A 17,071-nucleotide genomic window follows, 5' to 3' on the forward strand; every position below is an offset into this window, starting at 1 on the left:
TTGATGATAAGTAGGACATAGCGGATCTCCAACGCTGATATCGCCATTTTCACTCCCAGTCGATATCTTTCGGCGCGAATCGTCAAACGTCAGGCGGATGACGTCATCAACTACGCGGCGCTGTAGCCATGGTAGCAGCAGAGTGGAGAATTTTTTTTTTTTTTTTTTTTTTTTTTTTTTTATTACAGAGTTTGATATCAAGTTCTTGACACATTTCTTTTACAGATTTTCACATTTGATAAGTATAAGTTGAAACAACAATAATTTGGAAAAAAAGAAAAGAAAAAGATAAAGGCCATCTCAAACATATATTAAATTCATTTAGCAGAGATACAGATCTTTGGGCTTTTCGATTTTTTTAAAAACTTTACAGACTCAAAATGCTTGTCTTCAAATTTATTAACCATAGTGAAATGCTCAGATAGATGGGATGATGATGATGATGATGATGATGATGATGATGATGATGATGATGATGATGATGATGAAGATGATTACTTCAATGTATGTTCTGTTCTTTTTTTTGTTTTGTTTTTTGTTGCTACATTTAGACTGTAATGACCTTTCAGCCATATTCATATAGAAACTGCATTAAGACAACACAGAAAACATTGCATTTTGCATTGCATTTGGTGGAACGGTGAATGTGTGGATGTGTATGAGCTGTAATGTAAATCTGGAAGTGACTTGAAATTGGAAAAAGGGCTTGATTGACAAAATAAAAAAACGACAAACCATTTTGTTATTTCCTTCTTTTCCACTATCTTCATACAAGGAAGAATTGACCTTGTAATAGCTTTCCATCTCCTCTCACTTAATTGCCATAGTTAAATTCCATAACATGCCAATTACATGTGATACCAATTTCATGTTCGCACATATACAGTTCTTGCATAATTTTTTTTTTTTAGTTAGTTCTAGTTATTGCCTCGATAATAGAAAATATGAGCTAGGCATCATGTATGACAGTTGCCAAAGTGAGGTATAATGACCAGATCCTGCCATGAGCTATATATATAGGAGTCATGTATGCACATATAGGGCTTATATGTGGATAAAAAGAAGCAATACAGGATACCTATATGCCTGTATATGCACATATATGCACCTCAGTTTTGCCTATATGTGCAATATATACGCATATATGCAGCATATATATTATCATATATGTGCATATATGCTGTATATATGAAGCATATATGTGCATATAAACTGCATATAGGTTTCATATATGCGCATATATCCTCATATAGGTTCTTTCCATGTGGGCGTCGCTGTGACTGGGCCAAAGCTGCAGGCTAGACCACAAACAAGATGGCGCCCTAAGCACATGGTCTAAGGAGAGCCGCGGAATTTAAATTGTTATTTTAAGTAGTGATCGTCTAATTTTTTTTATTATATATATATACGTGTTGGCTTTCAATCGCTTAAACAACATTTCATTTGACAGAATGGCGACCTCTGATCGAAAAAGAGATAGAAATCAGACGAATTCGAAATCTAAGACAGCAGTCACATCAAATAGCGTTAGCGAGGAACATTTCCATGACTATATATCGGCTGATGAAGACTTTACAGCTATACCTGTCACCCCCAGCAAATCACCTGCTCAAAAGAAAGGTAAATCGGAGCAGTTACCTACTTCAGCCGCTGTAAGGGAGAGCTCTGATATAGTCCTACAACTCTCGCAACTCATTAACTCCAGATCTGATGCGTTGGAGAAACTGGTCTCTGACAACACCCTGCGAATTGAGGGACTTAAGAAAACTATTGACTTTGCATCTGCTGAGATAAAGGACATTAAGGAGAAATCTGCAGTTCTTGAAAAGCGCATCGCCAACAATGATGCGCGCCTGGGCTCAGCTGAGTTGCGTATAGCAGATTTAGAGAGTTATTCACGAAGATGGGATCTCTGTTTATTCGGAGTTCCGGAGGCAGATAAAGAAGATGTGCGCCAAGAAGTTATTGGTATATGTCAAGCTGTCCTACCTGCAGAGAAGGCTAAACTTCCTTGTCTCATTGACACAGTGCATCGTCTGGGCCAGAAGAAGGGAAAGGAGCTGTCCAATATTGATAAACCCAGAGGAATAATTATTCAGTTTACATCCAGGGTAATTCGCGACTCTGTGTGGAAAGCGGCAAAAAGGTCTGAATACCTGAGGAGTCACGGTCTGCGTTTTGCGGAAGATCTATCTAAAATGGACAGAGCACGACGTCTCCAGCTATGGCCTGCAGTAAATGAAGCCCGTCTTCAAGGAAAACCTGCTTACTTTGTTGGTGGACGTGCCTTTGTTGCCGGGATCGAAATTAACCCACCATGAGAGATGAGGAAAGGTACCCCTTTTTTTCTCTTGGTTGCCTTTGCCATCGGGACCAGAATTAACCTACTATGATAAACGAGGACATGCAGCAATTCTGCTTCCTTTACTGAATGGTTGATTTTTTTGTTCTTATAAGACAACTTGGGATTTATACACATATTTGTCTTCAAATGAAAACACTGGTTTCATAGTTATTTTGTTTGAACAAGGTCAGGTTTCGTGGCCATTAGAATTATTTTTTTTCTCTACTAAGTTGCCTATACGCGGTTTCTCCTACCACCTGTTCTTGTATTCTCACTTATTTTTGTGGATCACTTTTCACTTTCGTTCTGTCATTGTCTATAGTTACACTAAATGCCAGGGGGTTAAGGCAACATATTAAACGGAAAGCTTTATTTTTATTTGCTAAACAACATAGGACTGATTTTTGCTTTTTTCAAGAGTCTCATTCGATTCCTGATGATGTGCGTTTCTGGAGGACTCAATGGGGTAACGACATCTGGTGTGCGCATGGATCTGAGCGCTCCGCCGGTGTCGTCACTTTAAAGAACAGATTCACCGAGGAGATTTTGCATACACAACGTGACGGATCTGGACATTTTTTGTGCCAAACTCTCAAAATTCATGGTTCTATATTGCTCATTGCGAATGTTTATGGATATAATTCTAAAAGTGAAAACGATCATTTATTTGAAACTTTAGAAGAGCATATCCTTCATGGACTGTCGCAATTCCAGGATCTTTCTCTTATCATAGGGGGTGATTTTAATACTGTTATGGACTGTTCTCTCGATTGTTTACCAGCAGGTCCATCTTATAATCAAAATACAAACCTTAAACGTTTCATGGAGAGATTCAATTTGGTTGATATATGGAGGTCTACGTTTCCTGATTCGTTAACATATACTTGGAGCAACAAATCTGGTAACAGGCAATCTCGAATAGATTATTGGTTAGTGTCTGTAGGCTTGGGAATCGGTTCCAGGTTCCGGTTTGGAACCGGTTCCAAACGTTCCGATCCATCGGAATCGTACACGTCCACACGTTAACGATTCCACTAACGATTCCGAATGTTCCGTTCCATACATTCCCGCGTCGCGGCATGACGTTACAGTATGCGACTGGATTTTTAAATCCCCCAAAAGTGCGATGGCTACGAGACGATCGAGAGTGTGGCTTCATTTTAAATGCAGACCGGGGGAAGCAAATCTGGGCGACACAACCCCTCCCGTCATTTCAGCTCCAATGACGGCATCAAAACAATGAAAGCATGGCGAAGCGGCTCTCCACGGCTCTGCTTTCATCGGCGAAAAAGTTAAGAAACTCGACGCTATAAGCCCTCAGTACCGAGCCGAGCAGTTCGCACGTGACTTTTATGCAGTGTTTCCCACACATAGACTAATTCGCGGCCACAAAATCAACTCCGGCCGCCACATATTGCGTTTCGTTCATTTTTTTATGCTATTTAAAACACGCAGCGTATTCTTTCCGTTGTATTTCCTTTCCCCGCTCTCCCTCCGTCTCTCTATCACTCACGCGTCTCTCTCACATACACGCGCACACACACACACACACACACCGCGTCTGTCTATGAGGCGCCGGACTGGACAAAAGCGAAGCGAACTCCGCGAGCGACACTGGGTGAGAGAGAGACAGAGTGTGACTTTTATTTAAACTTATATAATTTATTTTACTGGACAGTTTAAAGCTCATAACCATATTTTGTTGTTACTTGAAGACTGCAGTGTCATGTGGCATCATGCAGTATTTGTCCTGAAAAGGCTACTCAGTAAATGTCTGTAATTTAAGGTCATTCCTATTTTATTTGTATACATTTTAATCATTAACTTTAAAAGCACACTCTTTTTATGACTAAAATAACAGTAAAGGGTAAAAAAAATGAATTCCCAAAAATTAAAACGGAAAAAACGGAATTTGGGAAAAATAAAACGGAATTTGGGAAAAAATAAAACTGATTTCATAGGGCCCTAGATATTGCACACTTGGTTTTCATTCTCTAAAACCACTTTAAATTAGACATTCAAAGCCAACAACTCTCAAAGCCACCCTGTAAGTGTTCAGCAAATGGTACAGGAATCGATATGGGAATCGATAAGGAATCGCATCGATAAGCAGACTCGACAATGGCATCGATATCGATAATTTCTTAACGATGCCCATCCCTATGCGAGTATACAATCTTCAGATGTCTCTGTTAGTGTGATTCCTTCACCGCTCAGTGACCATAAGGCTGTTCTTATCTCTATTAAGTTCAGCACTTCTCCACACACCATGGGTAGAAGTTCATATTGGAAACTTAATAGTTCATTACTGCAATATGAACATATTAAAACAAAGGCTAAAAATCTTATTTTATGTCATTGGTATAAAGCACTTTCAGAAAACAAATTCTGCAGTAATTGGAAGCTATTGAAATTTGAGGTAGCTAAGTACTTTCGAAAACAGGGAAGCTTAATGGCATTAGAAAGACGTACTCAAGAGGACAATATTATATCAAAATTAGCTGCCCTCTCCTCAAAATCATGTCCAAATGAAGATGAACAAGCTGAGTTAGTCACTCTTCAACTAGAGTTGGACAATTTATATAAGAATAAGGCAGAAGGAGCCTTTACTAGGTCACGAAAGAGATGGTTGGAGAAAGGGGAACAAAATTCTGCATATTTTTTTGGTCTGAAGAAATTTCACTATAGAAATAATACAATTGAACAACTTAAAATAGATGGGGATGTTACAGATGACCAAGTTAAAATTTCAAAATTGTGTACAGAATTTTATAATGGTTTATATTCATCTAAATTTTGCGATCATTCGGCTTCTCTATTTCTAAACTCTATTTCTGGAGTGAATTGTAAATCTGTCGACCCTGTACAAAAAGAACTTTGTGATAGCTTAATTACTGTTGAGGAAGTATTAAACGCTATCGCACATATTAAGGTTAACAAATCCCCTGGGGTTGATGGCCTCACGGCTGAATTTTATAAAACCTTTTCTGATCTTATTGCCCCCTTTCTTAAAGAAGTTTATATAGAGAGTATAGAAAATCAATGTCTTCCACCTACTTTAACTCAAGGATTAATTACTTTGATTCCAAAACCAAAAAAAGACCCATTGCTATTAGATAATTGGAGACCAATCTCTCTTTTAAACAATGATTATAAGATATTTGCCTTAGTCTTTGCAAATAGAATCAAATCAGTTATGGACCCCCTTATAGATGAGGCTCAATCTGGCTTCCTAAAGAAAAGACATATTTCAAATAATATAAGATTAGTCCTAGACGTGTTGGACTATTCACATTTAAGTACAGATGATGGATTTATTCTTTTCTTAGATTTCTATAAAGCCTTCGATACGGTGGAGCATGCTTTCATTTTTAGGTCTTTACAAAAATTTGGCTTTGGAGACTTTTTCTGTAAAGCTTTACAAACAATGTATAGGAACGCAAACTGTTCTATTAAACTGAAATGTGGTTCATCCTCTAGATTTTATTTAAAACGTGGTATAAGGCAAGGTTGTCCCATCTCCCCTTATCTCTTCTTGTTTTGCACTCAGCTTATGAATATTCATATTAAATCAAGCCAAGACTGGCCATCTGTGTGATCTGGAGAATCACAGAACGGCCGGTACTCCAGGACGGCCGGCGGGCCGGCCCACCAGCCGCCACACACATCCCAAGTCTCCCGCATATTGATAGCGGCTCCCTGATGTCCGCAAATTAGTTAAAATCTCCCGGAATCTAGAGCGAGCAAGAGCGCGCATGCGTAGCGCGTGCACGGCAGAGAGAGAGGGAGCGAGAGATTGCGTGTGTGCGCGTGTGTGCTAGTGTGCGCGTGTCCCTCACGAAGCGCATGTAAGGACCCAACCAATCAATTGTCAGTGCGGGCGGGCTTTTATCTCTACTACTCCCGAACCGAATTAATCAGAAATTACTTTGCAAGTTACTTGCTAGGGATGATGTTAGGCAGTGATATTCAGCTTGCTACATTTTTAATGATTACAGTAGTTAAAACAGCTAAACTTCAACATTTTAGCTGTAAAATGCCACATGCAGTTGCTAATATTAAGAAATATGTTGTGCTTTTACTTTTAAGAATTTTGGTAATGTTACAGTTAATGCTTACAAACTTTGAAGATTTTGAATACAGAAGTTACATTTGTAATGGTGTATTTTCATTTAGATGTGGTATTATTATTTGTGCAGTAGCTAAGATTAATTACTGCATAAACTAATTAAGATTATTAAGTAATAAATTCATTTTAAGACAGCATGGAATAGATTGTATAATATGCTGTTAGCTATAATTTGGATGGTAGTATCATGAGCCACAGTTAAAGTGACACTCATGGCAGGCGTTATTGTTGTCGAGTTTCCGCGCACCGATTGCTTTGGGCCGGGCCTAGTCAAAGTCCAGGGCCGTTTTTTAGTCCCAGTCCGTCCCTGATTGCTGGTAGGGATATTATAATATCCCAGTTAGCAGACGATACTGCACTGTTCCTGAAAGATCAACATCAAGTCCCAGTAGCTCTTAAAGTAGTAGATGCCTTTTCTAAAGCTTCCGGCCTTTACTTAAATATTAACAAATGTGAACTGTTATCTGTAAAAGACTGTCAATTACAACAAATTGCTAATATCCCAGTAAAGGAGACAGTGACATATTTGGGGATTGTTATTTCGAAAGACCAAAAATCTAGATGTAAGATAAATTTTGATCCCATTCTCTAGAAGACTAAAGCAAAGCTGAATCACTGGCTTTTGAGGGATTTATCCCTAAAAGGTAGAGTTCTGTTATGTAAAGCCGAGGGACTGTCAAGATTAGTCTATACTGCGACTTCACTCGCTGTTTCTAATGTGATGTGTAAAGCTATTGATTCTGCCTTATTTAATTTTCTTTGGAGAAACACAACTCATTATATTAGGAAATCCATAGTCTTTTAGTACTTTAGAAATCTTTTAGTACTTTAAATAATGTTTTTAAAATTAATTGGATTAGACATTTCATTCTAAATCCAAATTCCCTTTGGAATTTCATACCCAGTTTTGTTTTCTCCAGAGTAGGTTATCTTGATTTTCTCCTGATTTGCAATTATAAAATTGACAAAATCCCTCTAAATTTGTCTTGCTTTCACAAACAAATGTTGCTTGCTTGGTCCCTTTTATATAAGCATAATTTTTCACCCCATAGATATTTAATTTGGAACAATTATAATTTATTATTTAAACATAAAACCTTATTTTTTGAAAGATGGTTTTTAGCAGGTATAATACGAGTAGATCAATTACTAAATCAAGAAGGTATGCTGCTAACTTACTCTGAGTTTCTAGATTTCCATAAAATTCCAGTGACGCCCAGGGAGTTTTCGATTGTCATGGATGCGACCCCTACAGGGGTCTTGGCATTATTCAGAGCTAATACCCAAACCAGTATTGCGCCCCCTTCCTCCTTTGATTTATTTGTAAAATAAGTCGTAAATGTTAATAAAATGATTCGTTCGTTATTTCAAAAAGACATTGTCACCAGGCCAAACTGCATTGGTTATTGGAATAGAATGGTTCAAGGTTTGTTTTGGAAGGCCATCTGGACTTTACCAAACAAATATTTATTGGTAAATAAAATAAAGGAAATAAGTTTCAAAATCTTACACAGGTTCTACCCAGTAAATAATTTTCTTGTTAAATTTAAAAAGGATATTGATCTGAACTGTTCTTTTTGCAATACATTGGCTGAAACCTTGTTTCATTTATTTTGGCACTGCGCTCATGTTAAAAAATTTTGGAAAGATTTGTCTAGATTTATAATTGACAACATTGACCCCACTTTTTCTTTGTGTTTAGAAAATGTTATATTTGGTTTTAATAATATTCCCTCAAATAAAAGGAAAGAGTACTATATTATAAATTTAATTTTAATATTTGCTAAATTCCATATACATAAATGTATACAATAAAACCCAACCTTTGTTTTTGGTTCTTGAAAAAGAAATCCAATTATATATCAAGACTATCTTTCATTCCCATAATAAGAAAGCAATTAAAACTATTTCTGTTTGTGAATCCTTTGATATTTTTATATAATATCTAGCCTCCCCCCTGGCTGTCTGGTTTTTCTTATTTTGTTTTTTGTTTTTTCCGATTTGTATATATTGCATTCCTGACTGTACATTGACTGTTTGTTTGAAGTGCAATAAAAAAAAAAAAAAAAAAAAAAAAAAAAAAGCTGCAGGCTATTGATGATCTTGGAAATGAAGGACCGAATCAGATCATTTTACAGCTATACCATGCTAAATCAAATTGGTTTTGGTGTAGTTTTAGGTTGGACTTGTAATGATATACATTACGTTGATTGTGCCTGTTACTCAAGAAAGACACTAGATGGCACTGTGTTGTGTATGTGACGAACAATGCAGATTAACAAAAAATATAGGCTACTAGCTAAATGTGGAAATGTTAAGAGAAAATAAACAGAGACGTTGAGATCATACGGTGAAGTATTTTATTTGAATAATTGAACAAAACAAGACTATTGTGGTCTATTTTAGCTATAGCCTAATATGGGTTGTTGTTTTGGTCTGTCTCAGATCATTAAAAAAAGTGTGCCCCCCTATGAAAATTAAATGCCCCCCCCATTTGGTTTGTTCTGGCGACGGCCCTGTGTCAGTACCTCTTCTCTATGGGATGAATATAGTATCAAAATGATGAACACGTGCAAGCACAATTATCAATGAACTTGATACATGTTGCAGAAATGTTTTATCCATGCCTTTCAACTTGCGTGTGCAAAATTCAAAATTGAATGAATGTGTAGCAATTTGTACAAATAGAGAATTTTTTGTGAATACAAATGTTTTCTTTTGTATTAGTGTATCATCATTTGTGCATGCAACATTGTATAGCCTACAATGTGTAGTCATAAAAAATAAGCCTATAATATGAACACAACTGCAAAATTTCATGGTAAGCTTTTTCTATTTAACAGGCTCAGGGAGGAAAATGCCATTAACGTGAAACGTAGCGCGTCGCGTTCATATAGGCTCTGTATTGGCTGTATAGTTTTCCTCCCATAGATAGCTAGGATGCAGTTCATGAAAATTGGGCACTTCTGGAAAAGTTTTTGATTTTTGGCAGGGTGTTAGGTATAGGCCTAAGGTTTTCAAAAATCAATGGATACAAGTTGGGGTGGTCCCCCTAGTGGCAGTTATCCATAAAATCCAAATTGGCCCCCGCCGAAAAGAGAACAGGTTATATCTCAGCTTCCTTTAGTCTTAAATTGTTGTATAATGTAATTTTTTTTCTATTTTGTTTGATACAAGGTGTAACGGTGAGGCAAAGACGAAGCGGAGAGAGAACCCACATGCAAGCACTACTTTAATGAAACAAACAGGAAATCCAGGGCAAACAACCGAACTCGGGACAGGAACAAGGAACAGCTACATCTACAATGACCGACAAACAACAACTGAAGCACAGAGATTTAAATACACAGGCAAACAAGCTAAACAAGATAACAAGGGGGCGTGGCTAATAAGAAACACCTGGGGAGACTAATCAACATAACGGGGAACTGCTAACATGGGACAAGACAGGGGAACACAGACGTGAATCATGACATAAGCAACCCCCCACCCCAAGAGTGGCTTCCAGACACTCCCCAGGAAAGAATAGTCCAGGAGGGTGGTGGAGCGGAGGCGGACCCGGGGGCGGGATGGAGGGCCTGGAGACTGTGGCAGTAGGGGAGGCCAGGGCGGAGCAGGCGGCCAGGGTGGACCAGGCAGTTCAGGCGGCCAGGGTGGACCAGGGAGTTTGGGGGATCAGGGTGGGGCAGGCAGTGCAGGCGACCAGGGCGGAGACCAGTGTTGGGGAAAGTTACTTTTAAAAGTAATGCATTACAATATTTAGTTACTCCCCAAAAAAGTAACTAATTGCGTTACTTAGTTACTTTTTATGGAAAGTAATGCGTTACGTTACTTTTGCGTTACTTTTGCGTTTCTTTTTCTTACCTGGCTGAGGCTTGATCTCTCTCAGGTCTTACAGGTGTTTTTTCGACTGAGAAGTTATTGTACTAGTGTTTAAAGCAGTAATATATTCAACAACAGCCTATATAAGCACCTTAATGTTCTTTTAAAAACACATATATATTGAATAATAATATAGAATAATATTATGTTCAGAGAACTTCCCGGGGCCTGTACCATGAAGCCGGTTTAGGTGGCTAGCCAGCTATGTTTCAGCTTAGTTTCCGCCAACCCTGGGCTTTAATCGGTGTTCGTTGCCATGGTACCTTACGCTGCACGGCTAACCTGCTCCGGGGCAGGTTAAGTTCTGGATTCGAGATCTCAGACAGAAGTTTGACCAATCAGCTGTGAGCAAAGAAACATATAGGTGACGTAACTAATTCCCAGTGTTTGTTGCAATGGCTTTACATTTTCTTTCAAATCCTGTGGACATCTCAGCGCAAATTGTTAGACGAGCACATCGTAGAGAAAGAGTTTTTAGCCGGACAAAATCCCCTTGCCTTTCCTGATAGTGTATGAAAGATACAGATTTTCTGCGGAAGGAATATCTTATCTTTGCGAACTTCTTGAGCTGCACATAAATAATTTAACACATCGAATTCATGCACTTACTGTACCATAAATGGTATTGCGTTGCGTTTTTTTGCAAGTGGTAGCCTACATACTTGCACGATCGGTGATGCACAGAATCTAGGGGAAAGCAATAGAAAGTTGCATTAATAAATATTCATGCTAAAGTGTTACTTGGTTAAATAAGTTCACATGCTGAGATCAGTTTAATCTAGCTGTTGCATTTATTTTTTAAATGTGGAGCCTCCTCAGCTCACAGTCAGGCTCCTTTAGTGTGCAGTCTAGCTCCATAGGCTCCTTTAGTGTGCAGTCTAGCTCCATAGGCTCCTTTAGTGTGCAGTCTAGCTCTATGGGCTCCTTTAGTGTACAGTCTAGCTCCATAGGCTCCTTTAGTGTACAGTCTAGCTCTATAGGCTCCTTTAGTGTGATAGGCTCCTTTTGTAAAGGGCCCTGACTGAGTCTGTTTCCACCTGAAACATAATTACACCACAAACATGATCATTACAAGTTTTTGGGAGGCTAATCAACTCACAAAAAGTTCCTTGAAAGTTCCTTGACAAACACCTGTTATATATGTCAAGGGTTTTAAATCCTTACCTTGTTCACATTTCTTTTGAAGCCTGTTGAGGTAGAGGCTTCAGTTTCTGGGACAGGTTGTGAAAAATCCTACAATAAAAGAGATGTGACTTGGGCCAGTCCCTGTTTTATGCCACACATTCAAATGTTTGCCTTAATAAAAAGCCCAGTGCATTCACCTCAGCAACTGTCCCAGAACACAGACAGAGTGTCTTCATCATTTCCTCCTCCCTGATAAATAAAAGTAGGCCAATATGTTTCTGGTGTTCTGTCTGCTGCATACTGACCTCTGTGTGGGAGACTGTGTGTGTGTGCTGGCTTCAACAGGGACACATTTCCCTCTACTGCAGAACATACAGTCAGCCATATTTAAAACTTAAAATAGTAATGTATCGCACACGTACCCAGTGTTACTTGCTTCGAGGAGCCGGCACCAGGGTCAGATTGTACAGCACCTGTAATCCCATCCATAATCGGCCGTCCCTTATTCCTATCAGAGCCAACTCAGTGTATTCTGGAGGAGTGGCCCTCCACTGGTTTTCTGAATGTCACTCTTTTTTCGGTTTGCCTCAAACAAGTGTTAATAAAAAATAATAAAAGGTTGTGTGTAAATACTTACTAGGCTACTTTGAATTATATTTTTATATTTTGTCTTTATCAGCTGCCAAGAACGTTTGGAGTTGCATCTAAAAATCAATGAATATTAATCTTTATTAGTATATACATGCACATTTTTTTATATATTATAAAAATATAGGCTATATTTCACACACACATAGGCTACATTCATAGCCTATTTATATACATAATTTTACATGAATAAAGAACGTATTTATTTAGCTTACACATTAACACAATCAGCAATCTTTCTCCAACAGTCTTCTCTTGCTTTGGCAGCAGAGACCGTATTGTTTCGAGCTTGTAATACATATTTAAATTCATCGTAATTCTGAATGATTATCTCTTACCTCCGCGGAAAGAAAATATCGCTCTCGCTCTATCCATATCGAACGCGATTGGTTGTTCGGTGCCAACGTCACTTTGGTATGTGCACGCGCTCGTGGAGTAATCATAGCTTAAGATCAAAGCCTGAGTTGACAGAGAAAGTTGATGAGCTGCTTCATGGTACCAATAAAGCCTGATTGCATCGGTTTGGTTTTGTCAACTCAAAACTAATCCTGTAACTCCGAGTTTGTTCAGCTACCTTCATGGTACAGGCCCCCGATCCCAGAGCTATGCATGCTATAAAATATATAAATAAACATTACAGATTATGGAAAGTAGCCTAATGTGTTTTTTACTTTTGTACTTTTTGTGTGGGTAGACTAGGCCTATATAAAGTGAATTCACTATCCATTGTAATAATGAGGAGTGTATATGGAGCGAATTATGTGCCAAAACCTCACACACACACAAAACGTGTTTTACTCACACCCAATGATTCACAAACAAACTCAATGTGGTTTGTAAATACAAAACATCACTCACAAACTAATGCATATTGTTCTGCAAATAAAAAACGTACCTATCAAACAAATACAGTATGTTTTACATATACATAGACACGTATTTCTTCAATGACAAAAATATCATCCAAGTACAAATTAAAATCTTTCAAGTACAAAACAAAATTCTACAAGTACGAAACAAAAACCTTCATGTACAAAACAAAATTCTACAAGTACAAAACAAAAACCTTCAAGTACAAAGCAAAATTCTACAAGTACAAAACAAAATTCTACAAGTACAAAACAAAATTCTACAAGTACGAAAAACTGTCACGTGACTTTTGGCACTATTTTTCCGCGTCCATGGACAGGCAGATTTTCTCACAAATGCAGTTGAGCAACTTCCTCTTCTAGAACAGTAGATGGCGCTAAGATAGCGGATCAATTTCGCGCTAGTCTCTCGGCAGAAACACTGATGTGAAACGCGTGCTTGCCTTTGCCCATGGGAAAATGAGCGGTGAACAGGTGTGTTTCTGTCTTACTTTATCTATAATTTACCTTATTGAGGTTTTGGTAAATGTTAGAAATCCACACTAGCACTTAGTAGCACTCCACTCTAGGATAAGGGAATCTATAAACTGAAAGCTCTGCCATCATGTTGCTTTTTACATTTTTGTAAAAACGTTTCATTTACTGAATGAGTCTATTTCTTTCGTTCTCTATAAATTAATGAGAACATTTCATTTAATTGAAAGGGTCCCACTTATTCATTAATTTAGTTGGAATTCAGTCAGCGTAACTGTTAATGTAATAAAATAATGAATGAACAAAACAAACAATAGCCTATACAATTGTTTCTTAACTTCCCTGTGGCGTATTGCCCAAATTATTATTTTGGACAGACAAATGAAACCCTCCTTTCAATTAAATTAAATGTTCTCATTAATTTATGGAGAACGAAAGAAAGAGCTTTCAGCTTAGATTCCCCTATCCTAGAGAGAGTGGAGTGCTACTAGCGGTAATATGGATTTTTGTCTAGATGTAATAAACATTTTGCAAAAGAAAACCTCAATAAGGTTAATTAGATAAAGTATGACAGAAACACACCTGTTCACCGCTCATTTTCCTCAGCTGTAGGCAGGGCCGTCCATAAGGGGGGATAAAGGGGAACGTTTTCTGGGGCCCAGCCGCTAGGGGGGGCCCATGCAGTCCAGCAATAATTATGTTCATCCTAAATATCAGGTTACCATATTTTATGTTGAACCAAAAAAGCACCATTAATTGTTGAAAATGCATTTTATTTAATGCTGCTTGAGTAAAATGTAGCCAGTGTCATAATGAAACACCCCTCTCCTGAAAATGGTCTGAGCAGGCTATTTTTTTTTTTTAAACGTAACGTAACGTCAAATCCGCCAGTGCTTCGCGCCAGTTTGCGGTCAGCAGAAAAGTGACAAGAACAAAATAATTAACTTAATATTGTAGTACATTTAGTTGGTATGCCAGGGCCAGCTAATAAATCAGGGTGCCAGAAGAGAAAGGAGAAGAAGAAGAGGGAGCTGGCAAGGGCTTTAGACCCAAACAAAATTCGACTGACCAACTTTTTTCAGTCAGCTCAGAAACCTGTCAGTGCTCCCAGTCAGGCTAACGATAGCCAGGAGGCTATTAGCGAGAGAGCCACCACCAATTGCGAAGATGTTCTGCATTTAACCAGAGGTGGGTAGTAACAAAGTAGGCCTACATTTACTTGAGGATTTTTTGGGGAAAATTTTTACTTTTAAGAGTACATTTTAATGTGGGTACTTTTACTTTAACTCAAGTACATTTCTAATAAAAAAACCTTTTACTTCGTTACGTTGGGTGACGTTCCTCTCGTTACTTTATTTTAATGCAATACGTGTTGTTGTTAAATGAGTTTATTCCAAGCGAGCTGTATTTTTTTTCTGGGCATGAGCGACTCTCAATTCACAAATGAATCACTCTTTTGAGTCGATTCTGTTCAAAGACTTCATCAAACAAGTTGGCAGATCTGTCTAAATCGGTTCGCGAATCAGTTTGAATGATCTGTTCAGTTTCCTGCACGCACTGAATCGTCTGAAGCGCTTTCAATTCACACTCGACTCGAAGTCGTCTAACAGGAAGATTTGAGAACATGCGTTGGATGAATTGGCCGTGGACCTAACGTTACAGTACAGTCAAGTGAGAGCAAATTTTCAAATGCATCACATTTTTTGCCAGCGTCAGCGATGAAGATCTTTATTAATTGAACATGCTGTCTGTGAATTAATGATTCCACAGGACGATACAATCGATCTCATTTCATTCAGGTAATACATTTTACAACCAAACAGATTATTACGCCATGATAGCACTACTACAAAGTATGACATCATCGTTTTTTTGGACATATTAATTTATACAATAAGCTACCATTGTTCACAGTTTATGAACCTGCCATCACGCGGTAGTTTGTGTGTATTGCGCAGTGGCGTGCAAACTCGTTTTGGAAACAAACGCCTTTGCCTGCCTTAGACACAGTTAACCAGTTTAAACATGCTTGCAGAAATATACATTTGATTATATTATAGAGAACAGACAGAAGTAGATCCGTCTGTGTGCATTTGATCGTTCTTTGTGTTCAGATCAGATGTTCAGTAGCGGTCATGAGCGTCAGCACATGTGAAGAGTTTTAACTATTTCTTCTCTGTGTCAATTACATGCCTTTGAATGTAAAACTCTGCAGATCCTTTTTGTCGACATTGTCTAATAATCCAAATGTAGTTGTATAAGTTACTATTATACAAACCAAAGGACAGGCAATGATTTTTGGGCTATAGGTGGCAGAAATAATGCATGTCTCTTCTGTTTTTGTTGCAAAGATAGCCTATCTAATTATGATAATAATAGTCATTTCAATTAATGAAAAAAATATTTAGGCCTATATGATCTGAAGTAACTAGCTACTTGAGTAGTTTTTTCATTGGATACTTTTTACTTTTACTCAAGTAACTATTAAGATTATTACTTTTACTTAGAGTAAATGTTTCTATAAACACTTAACTTCTATCTGCATTTAACCCGACACCAGGATTTGAACCCACGGCAACAACTGTGGGGAGTACGGATAATGATGTTGCGTCTACTTCTGTGGATTCAGAACCAAGAACACAGGCTGGACATGAAGGGGAAACCTGTGAGAGTGGCACCGATCCCGGGAGCTACACCGATCCAGGAAAATGGCCCGAAAGACTTAACAATGTAGAGAGAGACAACATTGTTAGAGCACTGGCAGGTGTTGACAGGATTACTTTGTTACAAGGTATGTCAGTTAAAGATTCTGAAGGCAGGCCTTTCCCAGAGTATTTGTCATACTCTAAAGCAGCAAATGGACGTGAGAAAGTGAAAAGAGACTGGCTGTTTATTAGCGAATGTAACAAGTCATTGTACTGTGTTCCATGTATTCTCTTTTCTGACGAATTTGAAAAGAAGTCTACAAGCGCTCTTAATAGCCGAGATGGGTTTAGGGCATCTACAACGAAGTGGCAAAAACTCTACAGTAAATTACCAGAGCAGGAAAAAAGCAGCCCACATAAACACTGCTACTGGAAGTGGCGAAATCTACAACATTCCCTGATGCATGGCACAGGAGTTGATGGCCAGTTTCAAAAGGAGTTCCAAACGCAAGTGGAAAAAAACAGGGCTTTGTTGGAGAGATTATTAGATGTAACACTCTTTTTGGCATCTAGAAATTTAGCTTTCAGAGGGGACACCAGTGAGCTTGATGATGTTCATAATGGAAATTTTTTAGGGTTACTCGAGCTGATTGCAAAATATGATTCTGTCATGCGAGAGCATCTAGAAAAAGTCAAAGAATATAGACAGAGAGGGGAACGGCTACCAGCGCACTATCTTTCAGGACGCTCGCAGAATGAATTCATTGAACTGTGTGGAAATCACGTTCTCAACAACATTCTCGGGGAAGGACTCCAGTCAATATATTTCTCGATAATTTGTGATGCAACCCCAGATATATCACATGTTGAGCAGAATGTTCTGCTTCTGAGATACGTGTGTAACGATAATGCACATGGCAAAGGATGGACAATAAACAAACGTTTTATTGAGTTT

The 17,071-nt window shown here is 38.2% G+C and overlaps 1 protein-coding gene across 1 annotated transcript; it reads left to right on the forward strand.

The window, feature by feature from the left end:
• The first annotated feature begins 1,451 nt into the window (after positions 1-1,451).
• Positions 1,452-3,278, forward strand: LOC130099452 (uncharacterized). The gene is made up of 2 exons (XM_056265158.1): positions 1,452-2,334; positions 2,763-3,278. Exon 1 carries the CDS (start codon positions 1,452-1,454, stop codon positions 2,319-2,321), a length of 870 nt encoding a protein of 289 aa, XP_056121133.1. The 3' UTR covers positions 2,322-2,334; positions 2,763-3,278.
• Positions 3,279-17,071: the final 13,793 nt, after the last annotated feature.

The sequence above is a fragment of the Rhinichthys klamathensis genome, unplaced genomic scaffold (genome assembly GCF_029890125.1).
Source record: "Rhinichthys klamathensis goyatoka isolate OS25496 unplaced genomic scaffold, OSU_Roscu_1.1 h1tg000229l_1, whole genome shotgun sequence".
NCBI lineage: Eukaryota > Metazoa > Chordata > Actinopteri > Cypriniformes > Leuciscidae > Rhinichthys > Rhinichthys klamathensis.

Coding starts and splice junctions, on each gene's coding strand:
- LOC130099452 (XM_056265158.1), top strand. CDS start 1,452: ATGGCGACCTCTGATCGAAAAAGAGATAGAAATCAGACGAATTCGAAA.